At 42.5% G+C, this 17,627-nt stretch overlaps 2 protein-coding genes and 1 pseudogene across 3 annotated transcripts; all 3 read left to right on the top strand.

Moving 5' to 3' along the window:
* Positions 1-14,898: 14,898 nt before the first annotated feature.
* LOC310735224 (histone H1 pseudogene) lies at positions 14,899-15,525 on the top strand (annotated as a pseudogene). Its single transcript has one exon. The product of its transcript is annotated as a histone H1 pseudogene (transcript).
* A 527-nt stretch (positions 15,526-16,052) lies between these two features.
* Positions 16,053-16,495, top strand: LOC310735227 (histone H2A). The gene has a single exon (XM_083557828.1). The coding sequence runs from the start codon at positions 16,057-16,059 to the stop codon at positions 16,441-16,443; it is 387 nt and encodes a 128-aa protein (XP_083413954.1). The 5' UTR covers positions 16,053-16,056; the 3' UTR covers positions 16,444-16,495.
* A 433-nt stretch (positions 16,496-16,928) lies between these two features.
* Positions 16,929-17,364, top strand: LOC310735226 (histone H3.2). The gene has a single exon (XM_083557827.1). It carries the CDS (start codon positions 16,946-16,948, stop codon positions 17,354-17,356), a length of 411 nt encoding a protein of 136 aa, XP_083413953.1. The 5' UTR covers positions 16,929-16,945; the 3' UTR covers positions 17,357-17,364.
* The last annotated feature ends 263 nt before the right edge of the window (positions 17,365-17,627 follow it).

Below are 17,627 nucleotides of genomic sequence, written 5' to 3'. Positions count from 1 at the left end.
CCTAATTTAAATTAAGTCATAGTAGCACAACATTGTTCTGCTACTATAGCTCTATTGCTACCTATGTTGTGCTACTATGGCTTTAATTCGAATCATGTTGTGCTGCTAGGGCCCTGATGTGAAACACAGTAAGCCTTAGAGCTATAGTAGTAGTACACTGTTTCACATAAGGACCAGGACAGCACAGCATAGCATAATTTGAATTTAGGCCACAGTAGCGGAACAGTGTTTCCCACTAGGGCCACAGCAGCACAACAAAATTTAAATTGGAGAGATAGTATCTCAGCATAATTAGCATTAGATCTATAGTAGCACCACAGTGTTTTACATCAGGGCCCTAGCAGCACAACATAATTTGAATTAGAGCCATAGTAGCAGAGCATCATTAGACTTAGGGCCATAGTTGGCCAAGATCATTTGGATTAGAGTCATGGGAGCACAACACAAGAAAGCATTAGAGCTATAGTAGCAGCACAGTGTTTCACATCAAGGCCCTGGCAGCACAACATAGCACAACATAATTTGAATTAAAGTCATAGTAGCACAACATTGTTCTGCTGCTATAGCTCTAATGCTACCTATGTTGTGCTACTATGGCTCTAATTCAAATCATGTTGTGCTGCTAGGGCCCTGAGGTGAATCACAGTGAGCATTAGAGCTATAGTAGCAGTACAGTGTTAAACATGAGGGCCCTAGCAGCACAACATAATTTGAATTAGAGCCATAGTAGCAGAGCATCATTTGACTTAGGGCCATAGTTGGCCAAGATCATTTGGATTAGAGTCATGGCAGCACTGCATATATAGCATTACAGCTATAGTAGCAAAACAGTGTTTCACATCAAGGTCATAGTGGCACAACATAATGTAATTTAGAGCCATAGTAGTACTTCATCATTTGAATTGAAACCATAGCAGCACAACAGTGTTTCACATCAGGGCCCTAGCAGCACAACCTTATTTGAATTAGAGCCATAGTAGCACAACATAATTAGCATTAGAGCTATCGTAGCAGAGCAATGTTGTGCTACTAAGGCTCTAATTCAAATTAGGTTGTGCTGCTAGGGCCCTGATGTGAAATACTGTTCCGCTACTATAGCTGTAATGCTAACTGTGTTTCACATCAGGCCCCTAGCAGCACAACATAATTTGAATTAGAGTCATAGTAGCAGAGCATCATTCGACTTAGAGCCATAGTTGGCCAACATAAATCGGATTATAGTCATAGTCATTATAGTCAGGGCCCTAGCAGCACAACCTTATTTGAATTAGAGCCATAGTAGCACAACATAATTAGCATTAGAGCTATCGTAGCAGAGCAATGTTGTGCTACTAAGGCTCTAATTCAAATTAGGTTGTGCTGCTAGGGCCCTGATGTGAAATACTGTTCCGCTACTATAGCTGTAATGCTAACTGTGTTTCACATCAGGCCCCTAGCAGCACAACATCATTTGAATTAGAGTCATAGTAGCAGAGCATCATTCGACTTAGAGCCATAGTTGGCCAACATAAATCGGATTATAGTCATAGCACCGCAACATAATTAGCATTAGAGCTATTATAGCAGCACAGTGTTTCACATCAGGGCCCTGGCAGCACCAGCTATTTTGAATTAAGTCATAGTAGCACAATATTGTTCTGCTACTATAGCTCTAATGCTACCTATGTTGTGCTACTATGGCTCTAATTCGAATCGTGTTGGGCTGCTGGGGCCCTGATGTGAAACACAGTTAGCATTAGAGCTATAGTAGCAGTACAGTGTTTCACATGAGGGCCCTAGCAGCACACCATAATTTGAATTAGAGTCATAGTTGGCCCACATGATTTGTATTGGAGTCATATTGGCATTACATAATTAGCATTAATGCTACGGTAGCACAACAGTGTTTCACATCAAGGCCATAGTAGCACAACATAATTGAATTTAGAGCCATAGCAGTACTTCATCATTTGAAGTGAAACCATAGCAGCAGCAGCACAGTGTTTCACATCAGGGCCATAATCAGCACACTATAATTTGAATTAGAGCCATAGTAGCACCACATCATTTAAATTGGAGTCATAGTTGGCCAACATAATTTGAATTATAGTAATAGCAGCACTACATAATTAGCATTAGAGCTATAGTAGCAGAACAATGTTGTGCTACTATGACTCTACTTCAAGTTATGCTGTGCTGCTCGGGCCCTGATGTGAAACACAGTGAGCATTAGAGCTATAGTAGCAGTACAGTGTTTCACATGAGGGCCCTAGCAACACACCACAATTTGAATTAGAATTAGAGCAGCATTGCATAATTAGAGTTAGAGCTACGGTAGAACAACAGTGTTTTACATCAGGGCCAGGACAGCACAGCAGAATTTGAATTGGGCCACAGTAGAGGAACAGTGTTTCCCACTTGGGCCATAGTAGCACAACATAATTTAATTTAAAGCCATAGTAGTACTTCATCATTTGAATTGAAACCATAGCAGCAGAATACTGTTTCACATCATAATTAGCATTAGAGCAATAGTAGCACAACATAGTTAGCATTAGAGCTATCATAGCAGAGCAATTTTGTGCTACTATGACTCTAATTCAAATTATTTTGTGCTGCTAGGGCCCTGATGTGAAACACTGTTCTGCTACTACAGCTCTAATGCTAACTGTGTTTCACATCAGGGCCCTAGCGGCACAACATAATTTAAATTAGGGCCATAGTAGCACATCATCTTTTGATTTAGAACCATAGCAGCACAACAGTGTTTCCCATTCGGGCCCTAGCAGCACACCCTAATATACATGTGCACTTTTGTAGAACAATACAATTCAAATTTGGACCATGGTGGCACAACATAATTGCCATTTGGGCCAGAGCGGCACAACAGTAATTTGAAATAGAGCTATAGTAGCACAACATCATTTGAATTGGAGTTATATTTGGCCAAAATAATTTGATTTAGAGTCATAGTAGCACAACATTGTTCTGCTACTATAGCTCTAATGCTACCTATGTTGTGCTACTATGGCTCTGATTCAGATTATGTTGTGCTGCTGGGGACCTGACGTAAAAGACAGTTAGCATTAGAGCTATAGTAGCAGCACAGTGTTTCACATCAGGGCCCTAACAGCACACCATAATTTGAATTAGAGCCATAGTAGCACCACATCATTTAAATTGGAGTCTTAGTTGGCCAACATAATTTGAATTTTAGTCATAGCAGCACTACATAATTAGCATTAGAGCTATAGTAGCAGAACAATGTTGTGCTACTATGACTCTAACTCAAGTTATGTTGTGCTGCTAGGGCCCTGATGTGAAACACAGTTAGCAGTAAAGCTATAGTAGCACTACAGTGTTTCACATGAGGGCCCTAGCAGCACACCATAATTTAAATTAGAGTTAGAGCAGCATTGCATAATTAGCATTAAAGCTATGGTAGCACAACAGTGTTTTACATCAGGGCCAGGACAGCACAGCATAATTAGAATTTGGGCCACAGTAGCAGAACAGTGTTTCTCACTAGGGCCATAGCAGCACAACTAAATTTAAATTGGAGAGATAGTATTCCAGCATAATTAGCATTAGATCTATAGTAGCACCACAGTGTTTCACATCAGGGCCCTAGCAGCACAACATAATTTGAATTAGAGCCATAGTAGCAGAGCATCATTTGAATTGGAGCCATAGTTGGCCAACATAAATCGGATTATCGTCATAGCAGCACAACATAATTTGAATTAGTCATAGTAGCATAAAATAGGTAGCATTTGAGCTATAGTAGCAGAACAATGTTATGCTACTATGACTTTAATTCAAATTATGTTGTGCTGCTAGGGCCCTGATGTGAAACACAGTTAGCATTAGAGCTATAGTAGCAGTCGAGTGTTTCACATCAAGGCCATAGTGGCACAACATAATTTAAATAAGAGCCATAGTAGCACTGCATCATTTAAATTGGAGTCATAGTTGGCCAACATAATTTGATTTATAGTCATAGCAGCACTGCATAATTAGCATTAGAGCTATAGTTGCAGAACAGCACAATATAATTTAAATTAGAACCATAGCAGCACAACCTAATATACATGTGCACTTTTGTATAACATAATTTAAATTTGGACCATGGTGGCACAACAGTAATTTGAATTAGAGCCATAGTAGCACATCATTTGAATTGGAGTTATATTTGGCCAAAATAATTTGATTTAGAGTCATAGTAGCACAACATTGTTCTGCTACTAAAGCTCTAATGCTACCTATGTTGTGCTACTATGGCTCTGATTCGAATTATGTTGTGCTGCTAGGGCCCTGAGGTGAATCACAGTGAGCATTAGAGCTATAGTAGCAGTACAGTGTTAAACATGAGGGCCCTAGCAGCACAACGTAATTTTAATTAGAGTCATAGTTGGCCAACATAATTTGAATTAGAGCCATGGCAGCACTGCATATATAGCATTACAGCTATAGTAGCAAAACAGTGTTTCACATCAAGGTCATAGTGGCACAACATAATGTAATTTAGAGCCATAGTAGTACTTCATCATTTGAATTGAAACCATAGCAGCACAACAGTGTTTCACATCAGGGCCCTAGCAGCACAACCTTATTTGAATTAGAGCCATAGTAGCACAACATAATTAGCATTAGAGCTATCGTAGCAGAGCAATGTTGTGCTACTAAGGCTCTAATTCAAATTAGGTTGTGCTGCTAGGGCCCTGATGTGAAATACTGTTCCGCTACTATAGCTGTAATGCTAACTGTGTTTCACATCAGGCCCCTAGCAGCACAACATAATTTGAATTAGAGTCATAGTAGCAGAGCATCATTCGACTTAGAGCCATAGTTGGCCAACATAAATCGGATTATAGTCATAGTCATTATAGTCAGGGCCCTAGCAGCACAACCTTATTTGAATTAGAGCCATAGTAGCACAACATAATTAGCATTAGAGCTATCGTAGCAGAGCAATGTTGTGCTACTAAGGCTCTAATTCAAATTAGGTTGTGCTGCTAGGGCCCTGATGTGAAATACTGTTCCGCTACTATAGCTGTAATGCTAACTGTGTTTCACATCAGGCCCCTAGCAGCACAACATCATTTGAATTAGAGTCATAGTAGCAGAGCATCATTCGACTTAGAGCCATAGTTGGCCAACATAAATCGGATTATAGTCATAGCACCGCAACATAATTAGCATTAGAGCTATTATAGCAGCACAGTGTTTCACATCAGGGCCCTGGCAGCACCAGCTATTTTGAATTAAGTCATAGTAGCACAACATTGTTCTGCTACTATAGCTCTAATGCTACCTATGTTGTGCTACTATGGCTCTAATTCGAATCGTGTTGGGCTGCTGGGGCCCTGATGTGAAACACAGTTAGCATTAGAGCTATAGTAGCAGTACAGTGTTTCACATGAGGGCCCTAGCAGCACACCATAATTTGAATTAGAGTCATAGTTGGCCCACATGATTTGTATTGGAGTCATATTGGCATTACATAATTAGCATTAATGCTACGGTAGCACAACAGTGTTTTCCATCAGGGCCAGGACAGCACAGCATTATTTGAATTGGAGAGATGGTTGCCCAACATTATTAGCATTAGATCTATTGTAGCAGAACATTGTTTCACATCAGGACCTAGCAGCACAACGTAATTTGAATTAGATCCATAGTAGCAGAGCATCATTTGGATTAAAGTCATAGGAGCACAACATAATTAGCATTAGAGCTATAGTAGCAGCACAGTGTTTCACATCAGGGCCCTGGCAGCACAACATAGCACAACATAATTTGAATTAAAGTCATAGTAGCACAACATTGTTCTGCTACTATAGCTCTAATGCTACCTATGTTGTGCTACTATGGCTCTGATTCGAATCATGTTGTGCTGCTAGGGCCCTGATGTGAATCACAGTTAGCATTAGAGCTATAGTAGCAGTACAGTGTTTCACATGAGGGCCCTAGCAGCACAACATGATTCGAATCAGAGCCATAGTTGGCCCACATGATTTGTATTGGAGTCATATTGGCATTACATAATTAGCATTAATGCTACGGTAGCACAACAGTGTTTCACATCAAGGCCATAGTAGCACAACATAATTGAATTTAGAGCCATAGCAGTACTTCATCATTTGAAGTGAAACCATAGCAGCAGCAGCACAGTGTTTCACATCAGGGCCATAATCAGCACACCATAATTTGAATTAGAGCCATAGTAGCACCACATCATTTAAATTGGAGTCATAGTTGGCCAACATAATTTGAATTATAGTAATAGCAGCACTACATAATTAGCATTAGAGCTATAGTAGCAGAACAATGTTGTGCTACTATGACTCTACTTCAAGTTATGCTGTGCTGCTCGGGCCCTGATGTGAAACACAGTGAGCATTAGAGCTATAGTAGCAGTACAGTGTTTCACATGAGGGCCCTAGCAACACACCACAATTTGAATTAGAATTAGAGCAGCATTGCATAATTAGAGTTAGAGCTACGGTAGAACAACAGTGTTTTACATCAGGGCCAGGACAGCACAGCAGAATTTGAATTGGGCCACAGTAGAGGAACAGTGTTTCCCACTTGGGCCATAGTAGCACAACATAATTTAATTTAAAGCCATAGTAGTACTTCATCATTTGAATTGAAACCATAGCAGCAGAATACTGTTTCACATCATAATTAGCATTAGAGCAATAGTAGCACAACATAGTTAGCATTAGAACTATCATAGCAGAGCAATTTTGTGCTACTATGACTCTAATTCAAATTATTTTGTGCTGCTAGGGCCCTAATGTGAAACACTGTTCTGCTACTACAGCTCTAATGCTAACTGTGTTTCACATCAGGGCCCTAGCGGCACAACATAATTTAAATTAGGGCCATAGTAGCACATCATCTTTTGATTTAGAACCATAGCAGCACAACAGTGTTTCCCATTCGGGCCCTAGCAGCACACCCTAATATACATGTGCACTTTTGTAGAACAATACAATTCAAATTTGGACCATGGTGGCACAACATAATTGCCATTTGGGCCAGAGCGGCACAACAGTAATTTGAAATAGAGCTATAGTAGCACAACATCATTTGAATTGGAGTTATATTTGGCCAAAATAATTTGATTTAGAGTCATAGTAGCACAACATTGTTCTGCTACTACAGCTCTAATGCTACCTATGTTGTGCTACTATGGCTCTGATTCAGATTATGTTGTGCTGCTGGGGACCTGACGTAAAAGACAGTTAGCATTAGAGCTATAGTAGCAGCACAGTGTTTCACATCAGGGCCCTAACAGCACACCATAATTTGAATTAGAGCCATAGTAGCACCACATCATTTAAATTGGAGTCTTAGTTGGCCAACATAATTTGAATTTTAGTCATAGCAGCACTACATAATTAGCATTAGAGCTATAGTAGCAGAACAATGTTGTGCTACTATTACTCTAACTCAAGTTATGTTGTGCTGCTAGGGCCCTGATGTGAAACACAGTTAGCATTAAAGCTATAGTAGCACTACAGTGTTTCACATCAGGGCCCTAGCAGCACACCATAATTTAAATTAGAGTTAGAGCAGCATTGCATAATTAGCATTAAAGCTATGGTAGCACAACAGTGTTTTACATCAGGGCCAGGACAGCACAGCATAATTAGAATTTGGGCCACAGTAGCAGAACAGTGTTTCTCACTAGGGCCATAGCAGCACAACTAAATTTAAATTGGAGAGATAGTATTCCAGCATAATTAGCATTAGATCTATAGTAGCACCACAGTGTTTCACATCAGGGCCCTAGCAGCACAACATAATTTGAATTAGAGCCATAGTAGCAGAGCATCATTTGAATTGGAGCCATAGTTGGCCAACATAAATCGGATTATCGTCATAGCAGCACAACATAATTTGAATTAGTCATAGTAGCATAAAATAGGTAGCATTTGAGCTATAGTAGCAGAACAATGTTATGCTACTATGACTTTAATTCAAATTATGTTGTGCTGCTAGGGCCCTGATGTGAAACACAGTTAGCATTAGAGCTATAGTAGCAGTCGAGTGTTTCACATCAAGGCCATAGTGGCACAACATAATTTAAATAAGAGCCATAGTAGCACTGCATCATTTAAATTGGAGTCATAGTTGGCCAACATAATTTGATTTATAGTCATAGCAGCACTGCATAATTAGCATTAGAGCTATAGTTGCAGAACAGCACAATATAATTTAAATTAGAACCATAGCAGCACAACCTAATATACATGTGCACTTTTGTATAACATAATTTAAATTTGGACCATGGTGGAATTTAGGCCACAGTAGCGGAACAGTGTTTCCCACTAGGGCCACAGCAGCACAACAAAATTTAAATTGGAGAGATAGTATCTCAGCATAATTAGCATTAGATCTATAGTAGCACCACAGTGTTTCACATCAGGGCCCTAGCAGCACAACATAATTTGAATTGGAGAGATAGTATCTCAGCATAATTAGCATTAGATCTATAGTAGCACCACAGTGTTTTACATCAGGGCCCTAGCAGCACAACATAATTTGAATTAGAGCCATAGTAGCAGAGCATCATTAGACTTAGGGCTATAGTTGGCCAAGATCATTTGGATTAGAGTCATGGGAGCACAACACAAGAAAGCATTAGAGCTATAGTAGCAGCACAGTGTTTCACATCAAGGCCCTGGCAGCACAACATAGCACAACATAATTTGAATTAAAGTCATAGTAGCACAACATTGTTCTGCTGCTATAGCTCTAATGCTACCTATGTTGTGCTACTATGGCTCTAATTCAAATCATGTTGTGCTGCTAGGGCCCTGAGGTGAATCACATTGAGCATTAGAGCTATAGTAGCAGTACAGTGTTAAACATGAGGGCCCTAGCAGCACAACATAATTTGAATTAGAGCCATAGTAGCAGAGCATCATTTGGATTAGAGTCATAGGAGCACAACATAATTAGCATTAGAGCTATAGTAGCAGCACAGTGTTTCACATCAGGGCCCTGGCAGCACAACATAGCACAACATAATTTGAATTAAAGTCATAGTAGCACAACATTGTTCTGCTGCTATAGCTCTAATGCTACCTATGTTGTGCTACTATGGCTTTAATTCAAATCATGTTGTGCTGCTAGGGCCCTGATATGAATCACAGTGAGCATTAGAGCTATAGTAGCAGTACAGTGTTTCACATGAGGGCCCTAGCAGCACAACGTAATTTTAATTAGAGTCATAGTTGGCCAACATAATTTTGAATTAGAGTCCTGGCAGCACTGCATATATAGCATTACAGCTATAGTAGCAAAACAGTGTTTTACATCAAGGTCATAGTGGCACAACATAATGTAATTTAGAGCCATAGTAGTACTTCATCATTTGAATTGAAACCATAGCAGCACAACAGTGTTTCACATCAGGGCCCTAGCAGCACAACCTTATTTGAATTAGAGCCATAGTAGCACAACATAATTAGCATTAGAGCTATCGTAGCAGAGCAATGTTGTGCTACTAAGGCTCTAATTCAAATTAGGTTGTGCTGCTAGGGCCCTGATGTGAAATACTGTTCCGCTACTATAGCTGTAATGCTAACTGTGTTTCACATCAGGCCCCTAGCAGCACAACATAATTTGAATTAGAGTCATAGTAGCAGAGCATCATTCGACTTAGAGCCATAGTTGGCCAACATAAATCGGATTATAGTCATAGCACCGCAACATAATTAGCATTAGAGCTATTATAGCAGCACAGTGTTTCACATCAGGGCCCTGGCAGCACAAGCTATTTTGAATTAAGTCATAGTAGCACAACATTGTTCTGCTACTATAGCTCTAATGCTACCTATGTTGTGCTACTATGGCTCTAATTCGAATCGTGTTGGGCTGCTGGGGCCCTGATGTGAAACACAGTTAGCATTAGAGCTACAGTAGCAGCACAGCGTTTCACATCAGGGCCCTAGCAGCACAACATAATTAGCATTAGAGCTATAGTAGCAGCACAGTGTTTCACATCAGGGCCCTGGCAGCACAACCTAATTTAAATTAAGTCATAGTAGCACAACATTGTTCTGCTACTATAGCTCTATTGCTACCTATGTTGTGCTACTATGGCTTTAATTCGAATCATGTTGTGCTGCTAGGGCCCTGATGTGAAACACAGTAAGCCTTAGAGCTATAGTAGTAGTACACTGTTTCACATAAGGACCAGGACAGCACAGCATAGCATAATTTGAATTTAGGCCACAGTAGCGGAACAGTGTTTCCCACTAGGGCCACAGCAGCACAACAAAATTTAAATTGGAGAGATAGTATCTCAGCATAATTAGCATTAGATCTATAGTAGCACCACAGTGTTTTACATCAGGGCCCTAGCAGCACAACATAATTTGAATTAGAGCCATAGTAGCAGAGCATCATTAGACTTAGGGCCATAGTTGGCCAAGATCATTTGGATTAGAGTCATGGGAGCACAACACAAGAAAGCATTAGAGCTATAGTAGCAGCACAGTGTTTCACATCAAGGCCCTGGCAGCACAACATAGCACAACATAATTTGAATTAAAGTCATAGTAGCACAACATTGTTCTGCTGCTATAGCTCTAATGCTACCTATGTTGTGCTACTATGGCTCTAATTCAAATCATGTTGTGCTGCTAGGGCCCTGAGGTGAATCACAGTGAGCATTAGAGCTATAGTAGCAGTACAGTGTTAAACATGAGGGCCCTAGCAGCACAACATAATTTGAATTAGAGCCATAGTAGCAGAGCATCATTTGACTTAGGGCCATAGTTGGCCAAGATCATTTGGATTAGAGTCATGGCAGCACTGCATATATAGCATTACAGCTATAGTAGCAAAACAGTGTTTCACATCAAGGTCATAGTGGCACAACATAATGTAATTTAGAGCCATAGTAGTACTTCATCATTTGAATTGAAACCATAGCAGCACAACAGTGTTTCACATCAGGGCCCTAGCAGCACAACCTTATTTGAATTAGAGCCATAGTAGCACAACATAATTAGCATTAGAGCTATCGTAGCAGAGCAATGTTGTGCTACTAAGGCTCTAATTCAAATTAGGTTGTGCTGCTAGGGCCCTGATGTGAAATACTGTTCCGCTACTATAGCTGTAATGCTAACTGTGTTTCACATCAGGCCCCTAGCAGCACAACATAATTTGAATTAGAGTCATAGTAGCAGAGCATCATTCGACTTAGAGCCATAGTTGGCCAACATAAATCGGATTATAGTCATAGCACCGCAACATAATTAGCATTAGAGCTATTATAGCAGCACAGTGTTTCACATCAGGGCCCTGGCAGCACAAGCTATTTTGAATTAAGTCATAGTAGCACAACATTGTTCTGCTACTATAGCTCTAATGCTACCTATGTTGTGCTACTATGGCTCTAATTCGAATCGTGTTGGGCTGCTGGGGCCCTGATGTGAAACACAGTTAGCATTAGAGCTACAGTAGCAGCACAGCGTTTCACATCAGGGCCCTAGCAGCACACCATAATTTGTATTGGAGTCATATTGGCATTACATAATTAGCATTAATGCTACGGTAGCACAACAGTGTTTTCCATCAGGGCCAGGACAGCACAGCATTATTTGAATTTGGGCCACAGTAGCGGAACAGTGTTTCCCACTAGGGCCATAGCAGCACAACAAAATTTAAATTGGAGAGATGGTTGCCCAACATTATTAGCATTAGATCTATTGTAGCAGAACAGTGTTTCACATCAGGCCCTAGCAGCACAACGTAATTTGAATTAGATCCATAGTAGCAGAGCATCATTTGGATTAGAGTCATAGGAGCACAACATAATTAGCATTAGAGCTATAGTAGCAGCACAGTGTTTCACATCAGGGCCCTGGCAGCACAACATAGCACAACATAATTTGAATTAAAGTCATAGTAGCACAACATTGTTCTGCTACTATAGCTCTAATGCTACCTATGTTGTGCTACTATGGCTCTGATTCGAATCATGTTGTGCTGCTAGGGCCCTGATGTGAATCACAGTTAGCATTAGAGCTATAGTAGCAGTACAGTGTTTCACATCAGGGCCCTAGCAGCACAACATGATTCGAATCAGAGCCATAGTTGGCCCACATGATTTGTATTGGAGTCATATTGGCATTACATAATTAGCATTAATGCTACGGTAGCACAACAGTGTTTCACATCAAGGCCATAGTAGCACAACATAATTGAATTTAGAGCCATAGCAGTACTTCATCATTTGAAGTGAAACCATAGCAGCAGCAGCACAGTGTTTCACATCAGGGCCATAATCAGCACACCATAATTTGAATTAGAGCCATAGTAGCACCACATCATTTAAATTGGAGTCATAGTTGGCCAACATAATTTGAATTTTAGTCATAGCAGCACTACATAATTAGCATTAGAGCTATAGTAGCAGAACAATGTTGTGCTACTATGACTCTAACTCAAGTTATGTTGTGCTGCTAGGGCCCTGATGTGAAACATAGTTAGCATTAGAGCTATAGTAGCACTACAGTGTTTCACATGAGGACCCTAGCAGCACACCATAATTTAAATTAGAGTTGGAGCAGCATTGCATAATTAGCATTAAAGCTGTGGTAGCACAACAGTGTTTTACATCAGGGCCAGGACAGCACAGCATTATTTGAATTTGGGCCACAGTAGCGGAACAGTGTTTCTCACTAGGGCCATAGCAGCACAACTAAATTTAAATTGGAGAGATAGTCTTCCAGCATAATTAGCATTAGATCTATAGTAGCACCACAGTGTTTCACATCAGGGCCCTAGCAGCACAACATAATTTGAATTAGAGCCATAGTAGCAGAGCATCATTTGAATTAGAGCCATAGTTGGCCAACATAAATCGGATTATCGTCATAGCAGCACAACATAATTTGAATTAGTCATAGTAGCATAAAATAGGTAGCATTTGAGCTATAGTAGCAGAACAATGTTATGCTACTATGACTTTAATTCAAATTATGTTGTGCTGCTAGGGCCCTGATGTGAAACACAGTTAGCATTAGAGCTATAGTAGCAGTCGAGTGTTTCACATCAAGGCCATAGTGGCACAACATAATTTAATTTAGAGCCATAGTAGTACTTCATCATTTGAAATAAAACCATAGCAGCACAACAGTGTTTCACATCAGGGCCCTAGCAGCACAACCTAATTTGAATTAGAGCCATTGTAGCACGGCATAACTTGACCAGGGCCATAGTTGGCCAACATAATTTGAATTAGAATAATAGTAGCGCAATTAGCATTAGAATTAGCATTAGAGCTATAGTTGCAGAACATTGTTTCACATCAGAGCCATAGCAGCACAGCATAATTCCATTCAGAGGCATAGTAGCACAACAAAATCTGAATTAGAGCTATAGTAAAACAACATAATTTGAATTTGGGCCGTGGCTGCACAACATCATTTATATTACAGCCATAGTAGCACAACATCTTTTAAATTAGAGTCATAGTAAGACTACATAGTTAGCTTTAGCGCTGTAGTAGTAGAACAGTGTTTCACATCAGGGCCATAACAGCACTACATATATTTGAATGAGCGCGATGGCAGCACAACATATTTCACATTAGCGCTATAGTAGCATAACAGTGTTTCACATTAAGGCCATAGCAGCAAAACTTAATTTGAATTTGGCTTAGTGCAGCACAAAGGTATTCAACGTTAGGGTTAGCGTTACCACTGTTCAAATGAGGGTTAGAGCGGGCCACCACTGTTTGAATTGGGGTTAAAGCAGCCTGATTGGAATGGAATTAGAGTTAGGGTTAAGGTTACCACTGTTCGAATTAGGGTTAAAGCAGCCTGAATGGAACTGAGTTCGGGTTAGGGTTACCACTGTTCAATTTAGGGTTAAAGCAGCCTGAGTGACATGGAATTAGGGTTAGGGTTGCCACTGTTCGAATTAGGGTTAAAGCAGCCTGAATGGAACGGGATTAGGGGTAGGGTTAACACTGTTCGAGTTAGGGTTAGCGCAGCCTAAATGACATGGTATTAGGGTTAGGGTTAGAGTTACCACTGTTCGAATTAGGGTTAGTGCAGCCTGAAAGACATGGAATTAGGGTTAGGGTTACCACTGTTCGAATTTGGTTTAGCGCAGCCTGAGTGACATGGAATTAGGGTTAGTGTTAGCACTGTTCGAATTAGGGTTAGTGCAGCCTGACCTGATTGGAATTAGGGTTAAGAGGGCAACGAGGCACACCTGTCGGCCTGGGACTTCTAGAGGACTGGACCGTGCACGAGGAGCGCCAGGCCGAGTGGCGAAGACCAGACGATGACATAGACATAGAGTCCGGCTGCGGGAGGCACACGGGGAGCTCGCACACCTGCTCCATACACTAACACATGTGCTTCACACAGCCCACAAGAGCCTGCGTTCCCAATACTACGCACAGCACTCACACACTGCTAATGCGTCAGACACATTGACAAGGCTCACCGTTCACGTGAAACACACGCTGTTCCACCGACATGGCTGTTACGCACCACTTTTTACACTGCAATCTGCACAAATGCGCCGAGCGCCGGCTCGAGCTCCAGGCGCGCGGTGCACTTCCGTGCAAAACGCGAGAGACCACTGCTCTCTATTCGGCCATGACGGGCCTCGGGAAACACGTGCAAGCCCGTACGCGCGAAATGTTTGCATAATAGCGCGGGATCTTGTCTTCGGCGTCTTATTTACGACGAGAAACGCTGCGAGAAAACACACTCGCGAGCGTGTCGCGGAGGCACACTCATTCGGCGGCGGCCCGTTTGAGTCTACAACGTTCTCATGCTCGGTTTTAAGACCGGCCTACCAGCAGAGGGGCGGGAGGTTTCTGTGTGTTACACAGCGTATACAGAGTCTGACTCGCACTGAGATACTAGAGAGATGGCAGAAGTTGCTCCCGCGCCCGCTGCCGCGCCGGCTAAAGCGCCGAAAAAGAAAGCAGCGTCGAGGGCCAAGAAAGCCGGGCCCAGCGTCGGCGAGCTCATCGTCAAAGCGGTTTCCTCGTCCAAGGAGAGAAGCGGTGTGTCGCTCGCCGCCCTGAAGAAAGCCTTGGCCGCCGGCGGATACGACGTGGAGAAGAACAACTCCCGCGTCAAGCTCGCTGTCAAGGGTCTCGTGCTGAAAGGAACTCTTCTACAGACCAAAGGGACCGGCGCGTCTGGCTCTTTCAAGCTAAACAAGAAGCAGACCGAAGCCAAGAAGCCCACAAAGAAGACCGCGACTAAGGCGAAGAAGCCCGTCGCTGTTAAGGCGAAGAAACCCGCTGCGGCGAAGAAGCCCAAGAAGGTGGCGGCCAAGAAACCTGTTGCCGCCGCCAAGAAGTCCCCGAAGAAGGCAAAGAAGCCTGCAGCGGCTGCTAAAAAAGCCACCAAGAGCCCGAAGAAAGCGAAAAAGCCGGCGACTCCTAAAAAAGCAGCCAAGAGCCCCAAGAAAGCAAAGGCCGTGAAGCCCAAAGCGGCGAAGCCCAAGGCTGCAAAGGCGAAAAAGACAGCGCCCAAGAAGAAGTAAACATGTTTGTTTGTTTATTTCATGTCTTCCTTTACTAAACGGCTCTTTTAAGAGCCACCTATATTTTCCCCCCAAAGAGCAACATTTTGGATCATCCCATGATGAAACTGAAAGCGAATACAAGATAGGGATTTATGATGTTTAAATACACAAACTATGTAGAGTTTCAAAACCGCGACAGACACAGGTATAGGGATGCTTATGATTACATGATTTATGTATCGTTGTACACATGTCACATGAATGTTGTTTTCTGAGACCTGTTTCTTCCATGAGCGCGCGTTTACTCCTTAGTCACACACAAAGAGACTAGGGGAGGTGTGTGTGTGTGTGTGTGTGTGTGTGTGTAAAGGGGGGGGGGGTGCATGGTAGGCTGAGGCTGAATGAATTTCACCATTTGTGATTGGATGTTGATCACATGGTGTTCTAAGCCAATAAGAGAGTGGCTGTGTTGCCTATATCACTGAGTTTTCAGCGCGAAGCATTCACTATTATCTACTTGTTCCTTGAACAAATTTAATCTGCAGCAAAATGAGTGGAAGAGGCAAAACTGGCGGCAAAGCTAGGGCCAAGGCCAAGACTCGCTCATCGAGGGCAGGACTGCAGTTTCCTGTAGGCCGTGTGCACAGGCTTCTGCGTAAAGGCAACTACGCTGAGCGCGTCGGTGCTGGCGCTCCCGTTTACCTGGCGGCTGTGCTGGAGTATCTGACCGCTGAGATTCTGGAGTTGGCTGGCAACGCTGCCCGTGATAACAAGAAGACTCGTATCATTCCCCGACACTTGCAACTCGCCGTGCGTAACGACGAGGAGCTGAACAAACTGCTCGGCGGAGTGACCATCGCTCAGGGTGGTGTGCTGCCTAATATTCAGGCTGTACTTCTGCCTAAGAAGACTGAGAAGGCTGTCAAGACCAAGTAAAGTCGTCCAATGCTGTGTTTGTCAGTACCCAAAGGCTCTTTTAAGAGCCACCTACTTTGACTCAAAAAGTGCAAGTTTGTTACTTTGTGTATGCTTTGTGTATATAATTGTATTCATTCTACAACGTTGCACCCAAGAGAATCACATTTAATAGGGCCCATTGGAATAGTCTAATAATCTTAGAAGCATAAATATAATAGGGAAGTATGCTGGTTAAACAAGGTCTGAAAAGTGAAGCTAAATTGCGACGGCCGTTATGGTGTAACTATAGAACAGGAAAACAGCTGTGCAAGAGAGCCGAGGGAGGGTGGAGTGGTCGGACTGTGGCGCTGACTTGGTCTAAGCCAATGGTCGTCGAGTGACGTAGAGCGATCGATCCAATGCAAGACGAGAGGTTTCGAGACGCCCAATGAACGCAAGGCGTCGTTCAGGCTTAAAAAGCCAACGTTTGCTAGCGCTTTTTATTCTGTTATTTTGTCCGTGAAGTGCAGAGCGCAACGCTATGGCAAGAACTAAGCAGACTGCCCGTAAATCCACTGGTGGCAAGGCGCCCAGGAAGCAGCTCGCCACCAAGGCTGCTCGCAAGAGCGCTCCGGCTACCGGCGGTGTGAAGAAGCCTCACCGTTACCGTCCCGGCACCGTGGCTTTAAGAGAGATCCGTCGCTATCAGAAGTCTACTGAGCTGCTCATCCGCAAGCTGCCCTTCCAGCGCCTGGTGAGAGAAATTGCTCAAGACTTCAAGACTGACTTGCGTTTCCAGAGCTCCGCCGTGATGGCTTTGCAGGAGGCGAGCGAGGCATACTTGGTCGGCCTGTTCGAGGACACCAATCTGTGCGCCATCCACGCCAAGAGAGTGACCATCATGCCCAAGGACATTCAGCTGGCCCGCCGTATTCGCGGAGAGCGCGCTTAAACAATAACTCTGTCTAATACACACAAAGGCTCTTTTAAGAGCCACCTCATTGTCTCAGTAAAACGAGCAAGTCTATACTATGGTTGTTTTAAACAAATGATGATTATATAGTGTCTAGTTTAGAAGAATGGAGCGCTTCAGGAAACACGTCTGATTTTGTGGCTGTGTCGCTGAGCATTTTGTGTTTATTATAGATTATTTTAGTACTTGGCGACAGTAGTAATAAAAAATACAAAAAGCTGGTCGCTTGCTGTTCTGCACGGAGCATGAC

The sequence above is a fragment of the Silurus aristotelis genome (assembly GCF_946808225.1).
Source record: "Silurus aristotelis genome assembly, chromosome: 13".
NCBI classification, from domain to species: Eukaryota; Metazoa; Chordata; class Actinopteri; order Siluriformes; family Siluridae; genus Silurus; species Silurus aristotelis.
This window is presented reverse-complemented; position numbering and strand designations above follow the sequence as displayed.

Excerpts from the sequence above, each read along its gene's own strand:
- LOC310735227 (XM_083557828.1), top strand. The coding sequence starts at position 16,057 with ATGAGTGGAAGAGGCAAAACTGGCGGCAAAGCTAGGGCCAAGGCCAAG.
- LOC310735226 (XM_083557827.1), top strand. The coding sequence starts at position 16,946 with ATGGCAAGAACTAAGCAGACTGCCCGTAAATCCACTGGTGGCAAGGCG.